Raw genomic sequence first — 16,329 nt, 5'->3', positions numbered from 1 at the left:
TGAATAGAAATATTAGCTTCAAACACTGTAAATCCCTTACATGCATTTCATGTTCGCAGCCTGATCAATAGAAAACATTTTGATTTGGTGAACTTTGGTACTGGGGATAGGCATAGAATTTAGGTTCTAGGAGACCTAGGTTCAAGTCTTGTCTGAAATATCATACTTACTAGCTGGGTATTGTTTGTTATTCAGTTATTTTCAGCTACAACCAACTCTTCATGACCTTATTTGGGCTTTTCTTAGCAAAATGGCTTGCCATTTTGTTCTCTAGCTCATTTTACAGATGAGGAAACTGAGGCATATAGGAATGAAGGACTTGCCTACAGTCACACAGCTAATGAGTGTCTGAGGTCAGATTTGAACTTATGAAGATGAGTCTTCCTGACTTCCAGGCCAGTACTCTAACCACTGTGCCATCTGGCTGCTCTGTCACACACTAGTTGTGCTATTCATCATTAATCTTCCAGAGCTATAGTTTTCTCACATGTAATACAGTGAAAATAATATTTTTACCATCTGCCTAATCAGTTTGTTGTGTGGAAAGTCAGTTAGGATCAATAAACCTTTACTAAGCACCTCCTATTTGTCAAGCATTGTAAAAGGGCATAAAACAGCCTCTGCCTTCAATAAGCTTACAGTCTAATGGTGGAGGACGACACATAAAAAGAAGCTGAACAATGAAGGAGGAAGGGCACCAGCTGAGACACAAAGTCCTGGAGCTGGGTGGGAAGTGATCCGAGGAGGTAAGAATTGAGTTGATTTCATCTTGCAGAATGATGAGTTTCTGAGGATCATGAAGTTCAGGAAGGGACTTGAATGGGAAATGAAGTGGATCAAAAACCTGAAGCACTGCAAAAAATCTGAGGAATTATTTGGCTAGTTCAGGGTTTTTCTCAACTCTTTTCCTCAAACTGCAAACTCTCTGACTCAAAAAGGGATGTAACCATTCACCAGCTCAACCCTCTTGCCTGGTTGTATTCCCATTCCGGATGGCATCTTTGTGTTGACACACTGGCATACACACACATTTATTTTCTCACTTCACCGTGGTTCCTTACTAATTCAAACCATTACCATCAGGTTTGTATTTTTTAAAATGAATTAAAATGAATGAGAAAACTCAAGATCAAGACAGATCAAGGCTTTTGTTTTACTCCAACGTCATGGAAGATAGTCCATAGTCCAGTGGACTGGAAGTAATGAAAGCCATGAAAAGGAGTAGTTCTGGCTTTATCACTTTCTCTCTGCCCATCATCTAGTAATTTCATCACTCAATTCCTCAGTTTATCCATCTGCAAATGGAATCGATGATACTTGCTTTCATCCTACTATAGAAAATCTTTCTTCTTTCAAATGTCAAATTATTTATTTGTAGGGAAAAAAATTTGTAGACACAATTAAAAAAAAATTTTAAGCCCTTACCTTCTGCCTTTGAATCAGTACTATGTATTGGTTCCAAGGCAAAAGAGGAGGAAAAACTAGGCAATGGGGGTTAAGTGACTTTCCAGGATCACATAGCTAGGAAGTATCTGAGGTCAGATTCGAATCCAGGACCTCCCATCTCTAGGCCTGACTCTATATCCACTGAGCTATCCAGCTGCCCTACCCCCCAGATAATTTTTGAATTATCTTCTGACATTTTATTTTATTTTATTTATTTTTTAAACCCTTACCTTCCGTCTTGGCAGAAGAGTGGTAAGGGCTAGGCAATGGGGGTCAAGTGACTTGGAGTCAATACTGTGTATTGGCTCCAAGGCAGAAGAGTGGTAAGGGCTAGGCACTGGGGGTCAAGTGACTTGCCCAGGGTCACACAGCTGGGAAGTGTCTGAGGCCAGATTTGAACCTAGGACCTCCCATCTCTAGGTCTGGTTCTCAATCCACTGAGCTACCCAGCTACCCCCTCTTCTGACATTTTAGAATTCTGCTTTTCTCCTTTCTTCTACCTCCTTGAATTGGTAAGTAGTCTGACATAGGTCATACCTTTACTTTCATGCACAATATATTTTCTTATTATTCATATTGTGATAGAAGACACTACACATAAATAAAAATCTCAGGAAGGAAATAAAAATGGAAGGCGGCATGCTTTGATCTGTAATCAGACTCCAATAGTTCCCTCTTTGGTTGTGAATAGCATTTTTATCAGGAATCCTTTGTGGTTATCTTGAAAACTTTGTTGATAATTGGTTTAGCCCTTTGCAGTTGATCACTGTATAATTCTACTGTATACATTAGAGTCTTGGATCTTCTCACTTCATTTTGCATCACTTTGTGTAAGTCTTTCTACATTTTTCTGAACCTGTCCTATGTGCCATTTCCTATGGAGCAATAGTATTCCATTACAACCATATGCCACAACTTGTGCGTTGGATATGGGTGGGAAAGAATATGATTTTTGTAATCCTGGGAAAATGCTCTAAATTAATTTAAAAATTAAAAATAAAATTAAAATTAAACAAACAGTCATATGCCGTAACTTGTTCATCCATTCCCTGTAGTAGATAATGAAACTTGGTGAATTATAATGGGGGAGGAATTTTAGAGAAGTTACACCAGGAAGTAAGCCAAGGAAGAGTATGAATCTTGAGCCCCTCCCCTACACTACTTCCAGTTTCTGTTCCCAACAATCTGGATAAAGATCTTCTCACAGATGGTAAATTGAAGATTTTCCCACTAATAACCCAATCCCACAACTAGTCCTTTAATTAAAGGATCTTTCATTCTTTGGGGAGAGGGGGTAAGAAGAGTTTGGGGGAAAGAGGAAAATTAGGGTCTCTCTAATTTCTAAGTTATTTTGTTGATTAAAGATTTTGAGATAAAGTCAATTCAGAAAAGAAATTATCTTCCCCTAAGCGTAGATAGTAACAGCACTACTGACAAGTCTCTTCTGGGCAAAGCCAAATCTCTCTTCAGCCCACAGAATAGGTAGAAGGCAATGGCTAGAGTAGAGACAAAGGGGTCTGTCTTCCACCTTCAGGAAGAGACAGCCAACCAGAAAAATGAAGTCTCAGGCAGCTGGAGCTTCTTAACTGCCTCTTCCAAGGTTCCATTGGAAGTCTCTCCTCCTCCGCTGATTTGTGTTCTAAAAGTTCTGAGTTCCTTTGCTTTGCAGATCCATTTTTCTTTGCCCAAATAATTTTCATTCACAATGACTGACAACTTTTAAGTTTCCAATTCTTTGCCTCTACAAAAAGATTTATATAGAAAGTAATGCATACCAGGTATTCCAGTTATCCAACCTTATTTCCTTATTATTTCTTTGCCAGATTGATTTCCCTGAGCTCCCCAAACTATGCCCTGCCTTCTCAGCTCCATGCCTTTCTTTATTCACACTATTTCTCCCTTCTGGGTTGTCCTCTCTTTCCTAATTTTCTTTCTAAATCCAATCCTTCTTCAAAGCTCACTTCAGGTTCACCTCTTCCCTGAAGCCTTCTCTTACCACTCAAGCATACAGTGACCTCTCCCTTCTCTAAATACCTTTGACACTTCATTTCTATACTACTTTCAATCCTCAATCATTTATTACCTTATATTGTTTCTTAAGTATTTAGTGCCTTATTGAGAAGGCTGTAAATGTGCTAATGTGGCAAGGATCAGCTTCTAGTTCTTTTATGTACAGAGAACCCGATCTGGTGCTGAGAATATAGTGGGTACATAATTATTGACCCAAATTGAATCAAATAATGGAAGAATGTAATAGTCCATGAGAAACTGTATTCAGTTTTTCATTGGAAAAAAGATGCAATTTGTCTTGAAGGCAATGCTTTCAAAGTCTGTTAATCACTCAATAGAGGAATTCAATTAGAATTAGTGATTAGAGACTGTGTCAAAAGAAAGCATCCAGATAGATAACCAGGTGCTCCTTGTTTTAGCCTTCAACCATCTGAGGTTCTGTGATCTGTTTTCACACTCAAGTTCACAGACCACAAACACCTGTATTTTTGCATATTCCGTTCAAGCCACAAGCACCCCAATATGGTGTTTCAGCACCTGGGAACCAACAGCTTCAGAACTACCAAATTTCTCTTTTTCTCCCAAGTTGGAGCAGAGCCTTTAAAAAAGTCAAGTGAAAAAAGCAAAAGATGGCAATGCCTTTCTTCATGCTCCTTGAGGATGAAGGACATGTGTCTACCAGGATTGGATAAATAGCACCTTTCTGGTGCAGATGACCAGCATTCCATCACCAGAAATCTGGTGATGACTATAGTCAAACAGCCCAGGCACTTCTACTTAACACTTAAGTAAGAGAGTTCACAAGTCAAAAACTCTCACCTCCAAAAGTGGGTAGGACTAAGCAAACTGAAAGACTGCAATTGATTTCTGTGAAAAAGGGGGAGAGACAGGAAATGATGTGGAAAATGGGGTTTTACATGGGCTGTCAAGCATGGCCTGTTACCATTCCTTTCCTGGCATTTGGAGTGAGTGGCTGAGATTCCTTCCTTGGCTTTGGAGGAGACTCTTTCCTGCATCGGCTTGCTGGATGAGTGGCTGGACTCCTGGCTGAAGGCTCCACTCAGAGATCTGAGACCTAAGATTGAGACCTGAGGAAGCCTCCTGCCAGGGTGCTGAACTGAACTTCACTTCACTTAAGAATCTCTTAGGGCTGGTAGGCTTGTTAAGAATCTGTCTCTTTATCTACATTTCCCACTTTCATTTTTCATTTTCTTTGTAAATAAAAGCTTCTAAAAGCCAATCTGACTTAAGCTATAATGTTTTAAAGTCCCTACCACAATATTACTTTATGTGGCTCTTGTTGAGTCAAAAACCCCGATTTTAATCCTTACAATATATATACACGGTCTCCTTTATAAGCTCCTTGAGGGAAAGAGCTATTTCAACTTTGTATCCTCAGCCTCTGCCTGCCACATAATAGATACTTAATGCATGTTTGTTGATTCCCTGATTAATGGCCACCAAAACCCCTTCTTAGAATTGGTTCTGATATGAAAGAGAAAATATCAGGTTGGGGGTGGGCAGATAGGAAAGAAAAAGCTTTTATTCATTGCCAACTATGTGCCTGGCACTACATTAAGAGTTTTACAAACATTGTCTCATTTTATAGGAAGAGCTGAAGAAATGGATTCCATCCTAGTCATTTTTAAAAATTAAAACATTTTATTGGTGTTTTTCTTTCTGATATCACTTTCTAATGACTCCATTGAATCAGTCCTTATCTGCCTAACCCACCAATAGAACTCTCTGTAGTAAGAGGAAAGTACAGCTGAGCTAGACAAACCAACTCATTGGCCATGTTGGACAATGCACGACTCATTGTAATGCGTGTTTCAAGAAGAGAGAGGCATGCTTTATTATCAGTCCTCTAGAGAGTTAAGATTGGTTACTGCATTGATCAGAATTCAGATGTCTTTCAATATTTTTCTTCTTTCTGCTGCTTTTCTTTTTTTCCTGATTTAGATTACCTTCCATCATTTCAGAGAGATGTTAATTTAGTTTGCATTTGAAGTCAGACCTCTGGAGATAAAAAGATCCCTAGTCACTCTGAGTAGATTCTCAGGGTTTAATCACCTAGCATTATAAGATTTTAGAATTCAAAATGACCTTAGAGAGAATCTAGTACAACTCCATTTTACAGATGAATAAACTGAGTCAGATAGGGACAGCACCAGAATTTGAACTAAATTTTCCTTTCTTGAAATATAGTGCTCTTTCCACCATACCTCACTTCTATGGATAAGAATGCTTTCTTTATATCTAATCTATTCAGAACTTTTTTTGTTCCTTTTTGTAAAACTCTGTCTCTCTTCTAAGGGACTTTGTTAGTGCCATTTTCTCACCGTTCATTGCAAGCTCAGCCTTGTCCTGGCCTTGGGTGTGGTAGGCTAGTCTTAAGTACCCCAAAGTCATAAAGAAAAAAAATACCCAGACATTCATGACATCATTCTTGGACCAAATTCATATTAAAGAAATATTTATTAAGTACCTACAATGCATATGGTAAGAGATAAAATGTCATAAATGGATGGAGGGCTGACTTTGGAATCAGAAAGTCCTGTCTCTGACACATACTAGTTGTGTGATCCTGGGCAGGTCACCTAATATTTCCAAGCATGAGACAAATCTCTCAGTTATAAAGGAGTTGTTCTGCTGCGGTGGAGGGAGCTTTCTCACTCAGAGTTCCACATCTTGATTTAATCACAGGTTTAAATCCCCCACTCGACTCCCTTCTCCAATACAATAAAAGTTATGATATGTACTGGAAAAACAAAGATGAAAGATGGCACCATTTGTCCTTAAAGACCTTACTGTGTAATAGGGCAGACTACTACCTGTACACAAAGAAATGTGGTAGAAGATAGAATGGGAGGCAGTTACTCACTTTCTTTCACGTCCATTGGGTTTTCATTTTGCACCAGGAACTATATAGAATGCTACGTGAAATCTATCCTTCTCCAGGAGTTCATTGTCTAAGCCATGTATCTCAAACAATACAGAATATAAAGACTATGGCATAAGATGTGTGGAAACCACATTGCAAAGACTACTTTAGTTCTTTGCTTTTGTTGCTTTCTATTTCAGGTTTTCCTTGAAGCCAGCTGTCATTATCCTGTTTAGTTTACAGTTGAACCATGGTAATCATCACTAGGCATGTTGTCTGTGCCCTTCCAGCAGGTCTGAAGCTTAGAGAAGGTAGAAGGAAGATAAAATATTTTATGATTTTTGTGTTCTAGATGAAAATTCATTCAAAAAAATTGTATGTGATTAAAAAATATGAATCTTCCAAGTTTTCATTTAATTCTCTTTCTATATCTGTCAACTTTTATTTTCCATCATTCTGCCCAATACTATGATTTTCTTACTGTTAATCTTCCTTGGCTTACTAAGTTTGATAGAGAAACATCGATGTTAACTTTCTTTTAATCATTTTCTATATATATTTGTACATATATTTTTAATATGATTCTACTGAGCCTTTAAGGATGGTATTGTTTCTTATCTCTCTGGAAGCTATTTATTATGATTTTCTCTTTGTTCAAAATAAAGATTACAGTTTCTGCTCTGGGTGGCAGCGGCGGCGGTGGTGATCTTCTTCCATTCCCTCATTCCCCTCAAGTTGGGCCAATGCGGTGCAGTGCCCTGAGCCTGAGCCCTCTCCACTGTGCCCCCCAGGAAACAGGCTCTGGATGGGGGCAACAAGAAGATGGAGCAGAAAAAGAAGGAGAAAATCATTGATTAAGTTTTGTCCTCAAGGTTTGAAGAATAAGAAAGGGGCAAAACAACAGAAGTTCATCAAGACTGTGACTCATTAAGTTAAATTTGGTCAACAAAATCCACAACAGAGCCCATCTTTTGTAATAAAAAAATGAGGACTTCAGCAAAACTAACCAACATATTAAAGAAATCTAAATCTACATGCAATGTTCCATGTGCTGTTCCTCTGCAAGGAAGAAGGCTGCACAAAATGAAGGTGATAAGAAATTAAAGAAAGATGACAAGAAGAAAGAACTTCAGGAGTTAAATGAACTATTTAAACCTGTAGTTGCTACTCAGAAAATAAGTAAAGGTGCAGATCCCAGATCTGTAGTATGTGCATTCTTTAAGCAAGGGCAGAGTACTAAAGGAGGTAAATGTAAGTTCTCCCAAGATTTGTCTCTGGAAAGAAAATGTGAAAAATGAAGTGTTTATTATATAGATGCATGAGATGAAGAACTTCAAAAGGATACCATGGACAATTGGAATGAGAAAAAGCTGGAAGAAGTAGTGAACAAGAAGCATGGTGAGGTGGAAAAGAAAAAACCAAAAACTCAAAATAGTGTGCAAGCATTTTCTTGATGCTGTTGAAAAAAACAAATATGGCTGGTTTGGGGTTTGCCCTGGAGGTGGTGATAATTGTATGTATTGTCATTATCTTCCTCTTGGTTTTGTATTTAAAAAAGATAAGAAGAAAGAAGGAAAAAAAAGACGAAATTTCATTAGGAGATATAATTGAAAGAGAGCATTCTGCTTGAGGACCAAATGTTACCAAAATCACTTTAGAGACTTTTCTTGCATGGAAGAAAAGGAAAAGACAAGAAAATATTGATGAACTTGAGCAAGATATGGAAAGAAGAAAAGCAGACTTTAAGGCAGGAAAAGCACTAATGATCAGTGGCCAAGAAGTTTTTGAATTTTGTCCTGAACTGGTTGATGATGATGATGAAGAAACAGATGATACTCGATATACTCAAGGAACTGGTAGTGATGAGGTTGAAGACCTAATAAGAATAAATTATATAGATTTGAGCCAGTATGTCCCAAAGGATGTGGATGAGACTGGTATTACTGTGCCTAGTCTTGAAAAATTCAGTACATATACTGTAGAGAAGGATGATAATAAATTGAGCGAAGCTTTAGGAGGTGAGGCAGAAAATGGAGAACAAAGTGATTTGGAAGAAAATAATGAAGGACAGGAAAATGGAGTGATTGGTGCTGTTCCTGTTGATGAAAACCTTTTTACTGGAGAGGATTTGGATGAACTTGAAGAATTAAACACACTTGACTTAGAAGAATGACAGCAAGCAAGTCAGATGAAAAAACTGTCAGCTTAGCATAAATTGAAATTGACTGCATTAATTTTTTCTCCTGTCTAGAATTCTTAAACAAGATGTTTATGGTTTCTCACACTGATTTCAGGAGGATACCCCCTCCTCCAATGCCTCCCCCGCCACCCCCTCCTCCCCAAAAAGGAATATTCACCCTTATCACCTCTATTCTGACCTTGACTACACCTCTACAGTAAGTTCAGAGTAGGTCATAAGTAATCTGAAATATAATGGTCATTACAGAAAAGATTTTGTAAATAATTGAAGTATGAAGTATAAATGCTTTTTTTTTCCAACTTGTGAGTTTTATTGGCCATGTTATTACCAAGTACAACATACATATTGAAAATATCCCTCATTTAAGCTGCATCTTTTTAATGAGTGGTTTGATTTACTTTGTATTTATATATTTTAAAAAAGACTGCCTAAAATAAGAGCACTGTACTTCATAAATAGACAACTTATACAGATTGTGTTGCATTTTTTTGGATAATTAATCAGATGTGCATTAAAGATGCAAGTTCTTTAAACTGACAGCATCATCTGGAATGCCCTCTGCCTTTTTGCCAACAAAGTTATAAATAAAGACCATCAAACATTAAAATAAAAAAAAATTACAACTCTTTTAAAAATTTTATTTAAAATATGATAAAACCCTTTTACTTTAAATTTGTAATGTATCCCTACATTTTAAGTGTGTTCTCTATAGATGGCAACCCATTTATTGAGTTGCTGTTTTCTAATGTAATCTTTAACTCATTTCTCTTCTCTAGGTGAGTTAAATCCATTTATTTTCAAAGTGTAAAGATTAAAATTTAGGGGAGACTGAGGCAGGTAGAAATTAGTTTCTCTCTGCAAGGAGTATTATATTTTTATGAGGTTTACTAAAGGTTAAGGATTAAAGAAAATACAGAATAAGAAAGCACATGCCTAGGCCAGAGAGGCCTAGACAAGATAACCTCACATCATGAAAGAGACACATCTGCTCCAAAACGGAAATCCAAAAGAGCTAAGCCTATTCACAACCAGGTTTAAATACCCCATCTCACTCTCGGCCCAGGTGAGAATTCAGTGAGATTAGAGGGCATTCTGGGGAAGTGGAGCAAGGATTTCTGGAGATTGAAGTCCTGGATTCAAGTCTATTTTTACAAAAGTTACAATTAAGTTTAATTATTCCTCTACCATATCTTGTTATATTGGTCTTTTTAATAGCAAAAAGTACATTCTAGTTTCTCTCACTGGTATGAATCCAATCCTAGATACTTATATAAATACACAAATATCCTTTCCCTCAGCCCATATCTTAGAATTCTAAATTTACTGATTATTATTCTAAATTCTTCACTGTTCCTTAAATTCAAGATAGTAGTGTGGCTAAGTGTTAGTATCTCCATCCTATCTGTCCACTTCTTCTTTAATGTGCTCTTCATCTATGGCTCTCATATTCAAAGTACATTAGCTTTTTCTCCTCTCTTCTCTCCCCATCCACATTCTTCCTTATTTCTCAAGTTGTCTCTTTCCTTCTGTTTTCTTTTATCGGGCTTTCTACTCAATTCCTATTCATTGTTTCCTTAGGGTTTTCCCAACAAGATGGTACTTCAAAAGAGAAAATAATCTAATTCCTATTGTGAAGATGAGTGACTGTGATTACAATATCCTTTTGGATAGCCACCTTTCTTTACTATTGGAATCAATGTTCACTAAGCTCCTCTCTATTCATGGTCTAAGTTTCTAGGAATCTTCATAGTAGAAAAGGAAAGCACTAGTTGTACCATTGAAATAATCTCCTAATTGATTTCCCTGAATCCAGACTCCTCTTCTCAGATCTATTATCTATAAAGCTTCCAAATTGGTATTCTTATTTTAAACTGATTGTGTTGTGAACATAATAAACATAAAATGCTAACTTTTCAATATGTGAAGGAAAATAAAAAAGAGGGTTGTAAAAAAAGAGGGAGGAGATTGTATATGAAACTGAAATTCTGTTATGTATAATTTATCTTTTTCCCTCACTTTGACAATTGATTAGTTTTTATTTTGTATAATTCAAAGTTAGCATGGCAGTATCAACCCTGTCTTGTCTTTGTCCCCACCTTAACTTCCATTTACTCTCTTCCTTTTTATTTTTAATGAGTCATTAACATTTTCTTCTTTCCTTCCTTCCTTCCTTCCTTTTTTTTTTTAGCCATTATTACCAATCGCCTCTCTTTTTTTCTTGGAACAACACAATATTGAGGGGATTGAAGCACAAGATATTTGAAGGATGGAAACATTACAGAAACATATATACCTTATTAAAACCAGAAAATGATAAATAGGAAAACATGGAGAGCTACTGACATATATGTCTACTTTCCTATCTAGAAAAACTTAAAAGAATAATATTTGCTCATAGTAATGAAGTTATTAGAAGAGAATTGGTAAGCTTTGGCAAGTGATATTCCTCAGTATACTGCATTTTTACCATTTCACAATTGACTGAAGGTTGTAGAGATCATGAAATCTTACTGTGCCTTCTGATTTGTTGACTTTAATAAAAATCCTTTCGGTTCAATAGGGTCAAATGCCATCTCACAGGCTCTCTTTCAATAAGCTATCTCACATACATACATCAAAAGATTTCCTATAAGATAAAACAGCAGCAATGAGGTTGTTTAATGACCTTTTCTCACCATTAACATCAGGTTAACTATAAAAAAGAGTGACATGCTCACCAAAGGTGTTCGTCACTATCATGGATGAGATCCAAAATAACAGTCCAAGTTGACAAGGAATTCTTTATATATATTATTTCTATTACATATGTATATTGCACATGTTTTATATATATACACATATATAAGTTCTCCATATTTTGGCTTCTTGCAGATGATGCTATGCTGGTTACATAAAGCCCTAAAACACTACAAAACCTATTAGAAGAGATCAGTACCCACTCAAAGGTTGGGCTAACCATAAATACAGGAAAAACGAAGTAGACAAAGTATGCCTATTATCTAGGTTTTAAAATGCAATTGCTTATTTTTCAGTATATAGATCTTGAGAAGACATGACAAATGGATGAATTGGGTCCAGGAGGAAAAAAGAAGACAGGATTACCTTTGGTAAATATTAAAACTCCTTTAATGACCCAAAACTTCTCCCCAAAATAAAGGCCCATATTTTCAAAACTATTATTTTGCTAGTGTTACAAAGAACCATAAATAAAAGAGTTGTCCATTGACAGTGGAATGTACCACAACTTTTTGTACATGAATATAATGGAGTATTATTTTGCTAGAAGAAATGATGAATATGATGAATTTAGATAAACATGGGGAGACATGAATAGATGAAAAATGAAGTAAGTAAAATCAGGAAAATAATATGAAAAATGACTTCAATAAACTAATCAAAACTAAATGTTATAAAATTATAATGCCCAAGATTGGCCCCAAAGGAGAGAGATGAGATATCTTCCCCACTATTTTTGCAAACAGAACCAAGTTTGTGAAATACTGCATGCAAAGTTAGATTTTTTTGAGGTATTGGTTAGTTCAGTTGAACTTTTTTTCATTTTTGTTATAGGGAATGACTGTGAGGGGATTGACAGAGGAGGGGTACTTTGGGAAATATAGGTGAGTAAAGAAGATATAAAAAGACTTATTTAAAAAATATTCTAATAGTGGCATTTGACTGTGAATCATGGAACTCCACAGTCTCTGAAGAATTAAAAATGAGTATTACTCAGAAGATGATGGAGAAGCACAAAGTTGGAATGAGTAATAAGGAATTAGGAATAAGATCTGGCATCATTAAGGAAATAAAAGATAGAAAGAGACTATAGGCTAGTTCCATTGGAATCTTCTGAGGCTTCCTGGAGACCTGGAGACAATCTCCCTGGGAATGGTTTCCTTTGTCCTCATCATTCCTTCCTGGGAGTCAGTAGCTCTACCAGTTGCTCTATAAAAATGAGTTAGAGAAATCAAGGGCACCAGTAAAGTAGTTTGTACCTAATCTGTATTCTGGTTACTCACAGCAACTCATTCTTCCTTTTCTCCCACAAAGTACAGGTAAAATAACAAGAAGCCAGCCATAGACTGGACCTGTTTTCACCCCTCACATCACACACACCCTCTATCTTACATGTAGTTTATAGATTTACTGGAAAGTCCATCTTCTACTGGTGTCAGGCAGAAAGATATAGGAAACAAGAGCAAATTTATAGATGTAAATCTTGAAATTTCTCAGACTTGTGAATGTTAAAAATTTCCACATTGGGGAATTCTCCATTGGAACAATTCCTTACTGGGAACATTCCCCATTTTGACAGTGAGAACTCTACTTAGATCAGAAATGGGAGGACCACTACTCCACAGGTACTTAAGACTGCTTTGGGGGAGAAAACTCCTTGCTAAACAATGAGGGTACTTGGGCCCATACTTATAATGAGGCAAAAAGTTCTTTAAGCCATGCCTATTTTTAGAATTAATACAATGGGGTGCTAAGTACCTATTAAAGGTCAGGCAACTTGTAAACTTGCCAGGAGCAAAGAGGTGAAAACTTATTCAGAAGTTTTTCTGGTTCAAACTACTAAAGGGATTAGTCGACCCAGCAGTGTTTTTTCTGATTCAAACTTACTAAAGGGATTAGTCGACCCAGCAGTGAATTCAGAATGAGCAGTCCTTTGGAAAACGTCTACTGTGATTGGTAGATGGAAGAACTTAGGGGAGGTGACATAGGAGAAAACCCCCTACATAAGAAAAAGCAGAATCTCTTATGAGGATCGCTTGAGGAAAATCCTTTTGTAGAATCTCTTGAGAGAGGCTCTGGAGAAGGGAAGTTCTTGGAGGACAATCTCTAAGGAGGTCTTGCTGGAGCTCCTCCGAGGGGACTCTGTCCCTCTGGAGGCTCTTGAGAGAGGCCCTTTGAAACAGTCTCTGGCTGGAAGGCTCTTTGAGGAGGACTCTGGCTGGAACTCTCTCTGAGGAGACTCTGTCACTAGAATCTTTGCTTAGACAGACCTTGTGGTGAGTGATAAAAGACTGACTGACTGATCTCTCTCTCTTAAGACTCAGGTCTAGGCCATGTTGGCTTAAGGCCCTTCATACTAATTTCCTTTTTCTCTCTTTCTCTCTTTTCTTTAATTCCTCATTGTATTATTAATTAAATTCTCTATAAAACCCAGTTGACTTGGGTATATTCATAATTGGGAATATTTCCCTGGCGACCACTTTATATTTGATTTAAAGCCAAGACACTGTAGTGAAACATATTTTCTGCGGTCACAAATTTACTCACCCACTCTTATATCTACTATAATTTATATATTCCACTATTTTACTCCCACAGTTTATGACCCCAACTATTTTAACTCTTACAGTTTATGGCATATACTATTTTAAATGTAACATAGAGAATAAATGTGGCAGAATTCAATATTACTAGTGGACATGTCATCGAAACTAAGGTTCAATCAATTATAGTTTGAAGTTCTTTCATCCAAGACCTATATATGACATCTGGGAACACTTATTGTGGGGCACTGGGAGAGAGGGAGACATTAGATTATTGTGATTACCTGCTGCTGAAAAGATGATATTTACAATTGTTTTGGCAGGTTGGGGGGAACACTAAGTGGTACAGTGGAAAGAACACTGGTTTGAAATCAGGATTATTCTTCTTGCTCAGTTCAAATCTGGCCTCAGGCATTTTTAACTGTGTGATCCTGGGCAAGCCATTTAAGCCTATTTGCCTCAGTTTCCTCACCTGCAAAAATGAACTAGAGAAGGTCATGGCTAATAGTGCCAGTATCTCTGCCAAGAAAATGCTAACTGGGGTCATAAAGAGTTGAATGTGGCTTAACATTTTTTTTTCTTTTCAAGGAAAGAGTATAAATGACATATTAAAAAGTATATAGAAGGGAGTTTAGAAAGGGACAAAAACAATTGGGTCAGTATTGGTGCTACCATATGAAATAATATTTAAGTACTCAGCATAGTGCCAGGCACATAGAAACACTATATAAATGTAAATTCCCTTCTCTTAACTCCTCCCTCTTTGTGTTAAATTTAACATCTAATACTAGGAAAAAAATCTATATGAAGAGTGAAAGGAGCAGAACCAGGAGAACATTGTCCACACAATTGAATTTAATGGACTTCTCTACTAGCAGTAATGCAATGATCCAGGACAATTCTGAGGGACTTATGAGAAAGAACACTATCCACATTCAGAGAAAGAATCGTGGGAGCAGAAACTCAGAAGAAAAACAACTGCTTGTTCACATAGATCAATGGGGATATGATTGGGGATGTAGACTCTACACAATCACCCTAGTGTAAATATCAATAATATGGAAATAGGTCTTGATCAATGACACAGTGGAACTGTGTGTTGACTATGGGGGGTGGGGTGGAGAAGAGGGGAGAGAAAGAACATGAATCATGTAACCATGGAAAAATATTCTAAATTAATTAAATAAAAATTTTCAATTAAAAAAAAGATCTATGTAATAGAGATTCATGGTGGTATAAATATTCCCCCACCCTCCATTATTTTTTGTTTATAGAAATGTACTCATGCTTACTGGTGTTTGACAAGTTCATAATTTTTAAAAAGACATTTCAAATAAAAGTCTTCACTTAAAATATTTTTTAAATGCCATTTTCTTCTGATGTGTTGTGGTCAACATGCTTACAAATTGGGGAGTTGGAGGCAACCTACAAGATTATACAGAGAAGAGACTTCCCCAGCTCATGGCTCTTGCCAAGAGAAGTAGGACACTTTATGAGTCAAGTCCAGTTTCTCTGGCACAAGGACTGTGATTTGATGGATGGCACATTGAAGAAGGAGGCAAGAGCCTTAAGTTGCACTACTGGCTCACTGGGACCCACTCTGACAACGTAGACCCTCTTAAACCTTATTTTCTCCAGACATGAAAATAATTCTTTTCCAGGCATTTCATCAGGATGAGCCCCAGATGCCTCATCTAAAACGAAGGGATTGGACTGGATATTTCTAATGCCTCTTGTAGCTCTAAGATTCTCTAATCCTTCCCTTAGCATTAAGGAACTTTAGAGCTAGACGGGACTTTAGAGGTCATCTTGTCTTATTTCCACAAGTTTTCATAGGGGTCCCAGGAGTTTGCGATTTCTCTATCGTGGGAGTGAATTAAGACCAAAGTCTATCTCTGTCTGGGGCTGCCTGACTCTCAGCCTTGCAGTCAGCATGAGGTTTCCCCTCACCAGACCACACATGTAATTAGTGTGAAAGAGACTTCTGGGAACACGTCAGTCCTTTCAGCCGCATTTGTATACAGAGGGAATGACTTACAATATGAAGGTCCAACAAAGGCTGAAGTGACAGCTCTAGTCCAAGTCAGAGCACATAAAGAATTTTAGAGCTCAGCTTTTTGACAATCTAACTTCATCCTGCTGACAGGGATCCACTTGGTCTTATTTTTTAACTTTGGGTTTTTGTGTAGAGGGTATAAATAGTATGACTATTAGGGAACTGAGGACTTCCCTGAACAGGGAGGGCAGATTTTTCTGCATATCAGCACAAAGTCAACCACAGACGGAGGTAGAGAATGTCAATGTAGTGCTGACATCACTAGGGAAAAGTCTATTTAGATGCTTTTAAAAGCTCTCCAACTTGGTACCTTATATTTCCCATAGTCAGTAGAAAAACATTTGTAAATCACCAGAATGACTCATAGAGGAAAGTGATGCTGCCTTACAGTAGAAAAGTGGGGGATTATGGATGAAGGATGTTGCAGATACTGCCATGCACAGTCAATATATTG

At 37.2% G+C, this 16,329-nt stretch overlaps 1 protein-coding gene across 1 annotated transcript; it reads left to right on the top strand.

The window, feature by feature from the left end:
* Positions 1-7,807: 7,807 nt before the first annotated feature.
* Positions 7,808-9,025, top strand: LOC103097807 (zinc finger CCCH domain-containing protein 15-like). The gene has a single exon (XM_056807535.1). The coding sequence runs from the start codon at positions 8,061-8,063 to the stop codon at positions 8,511-8,513; it is 453 nt and encodes a 150-aa protein (XP_056663513.1). The 5' UTR covers positions 7,808-8,060; the 3' UTR covers positions 8,514-9,025.
* The last annotated feature ends 7,304 nt before the right edge of the window (positions 9,026-16,329 follow it).

This window comes from Monodelphis domestica, chromosome 8 (assembly GCF_027887165.1).
Source record: "Monodelphis domestica isolate mMonDom1 chromosome 8, mMonDom1.pri, whole genome shotgun sequence".
Classification (NCBI taxonomy): Eukaryota; Metazoa; Chordata; class Mammalia; order Didelphimorphia; family Didelphidae; genus Monodelphis; species Monodelphis domestica.
Note: the sequence above shows the minus strand (reverse complement) of the source record. Positions and strands in the feature narration are given on the sequence as shown.

Coding starts and splice junctions, on each gene's coding strand:
- LOC103097807 (XM_056807535.1), top strand. CDS start 8,061: ATGGAAAGAAGAAAAGCAGACTTTAAGGCAGGAAAAGCACTAATGATC.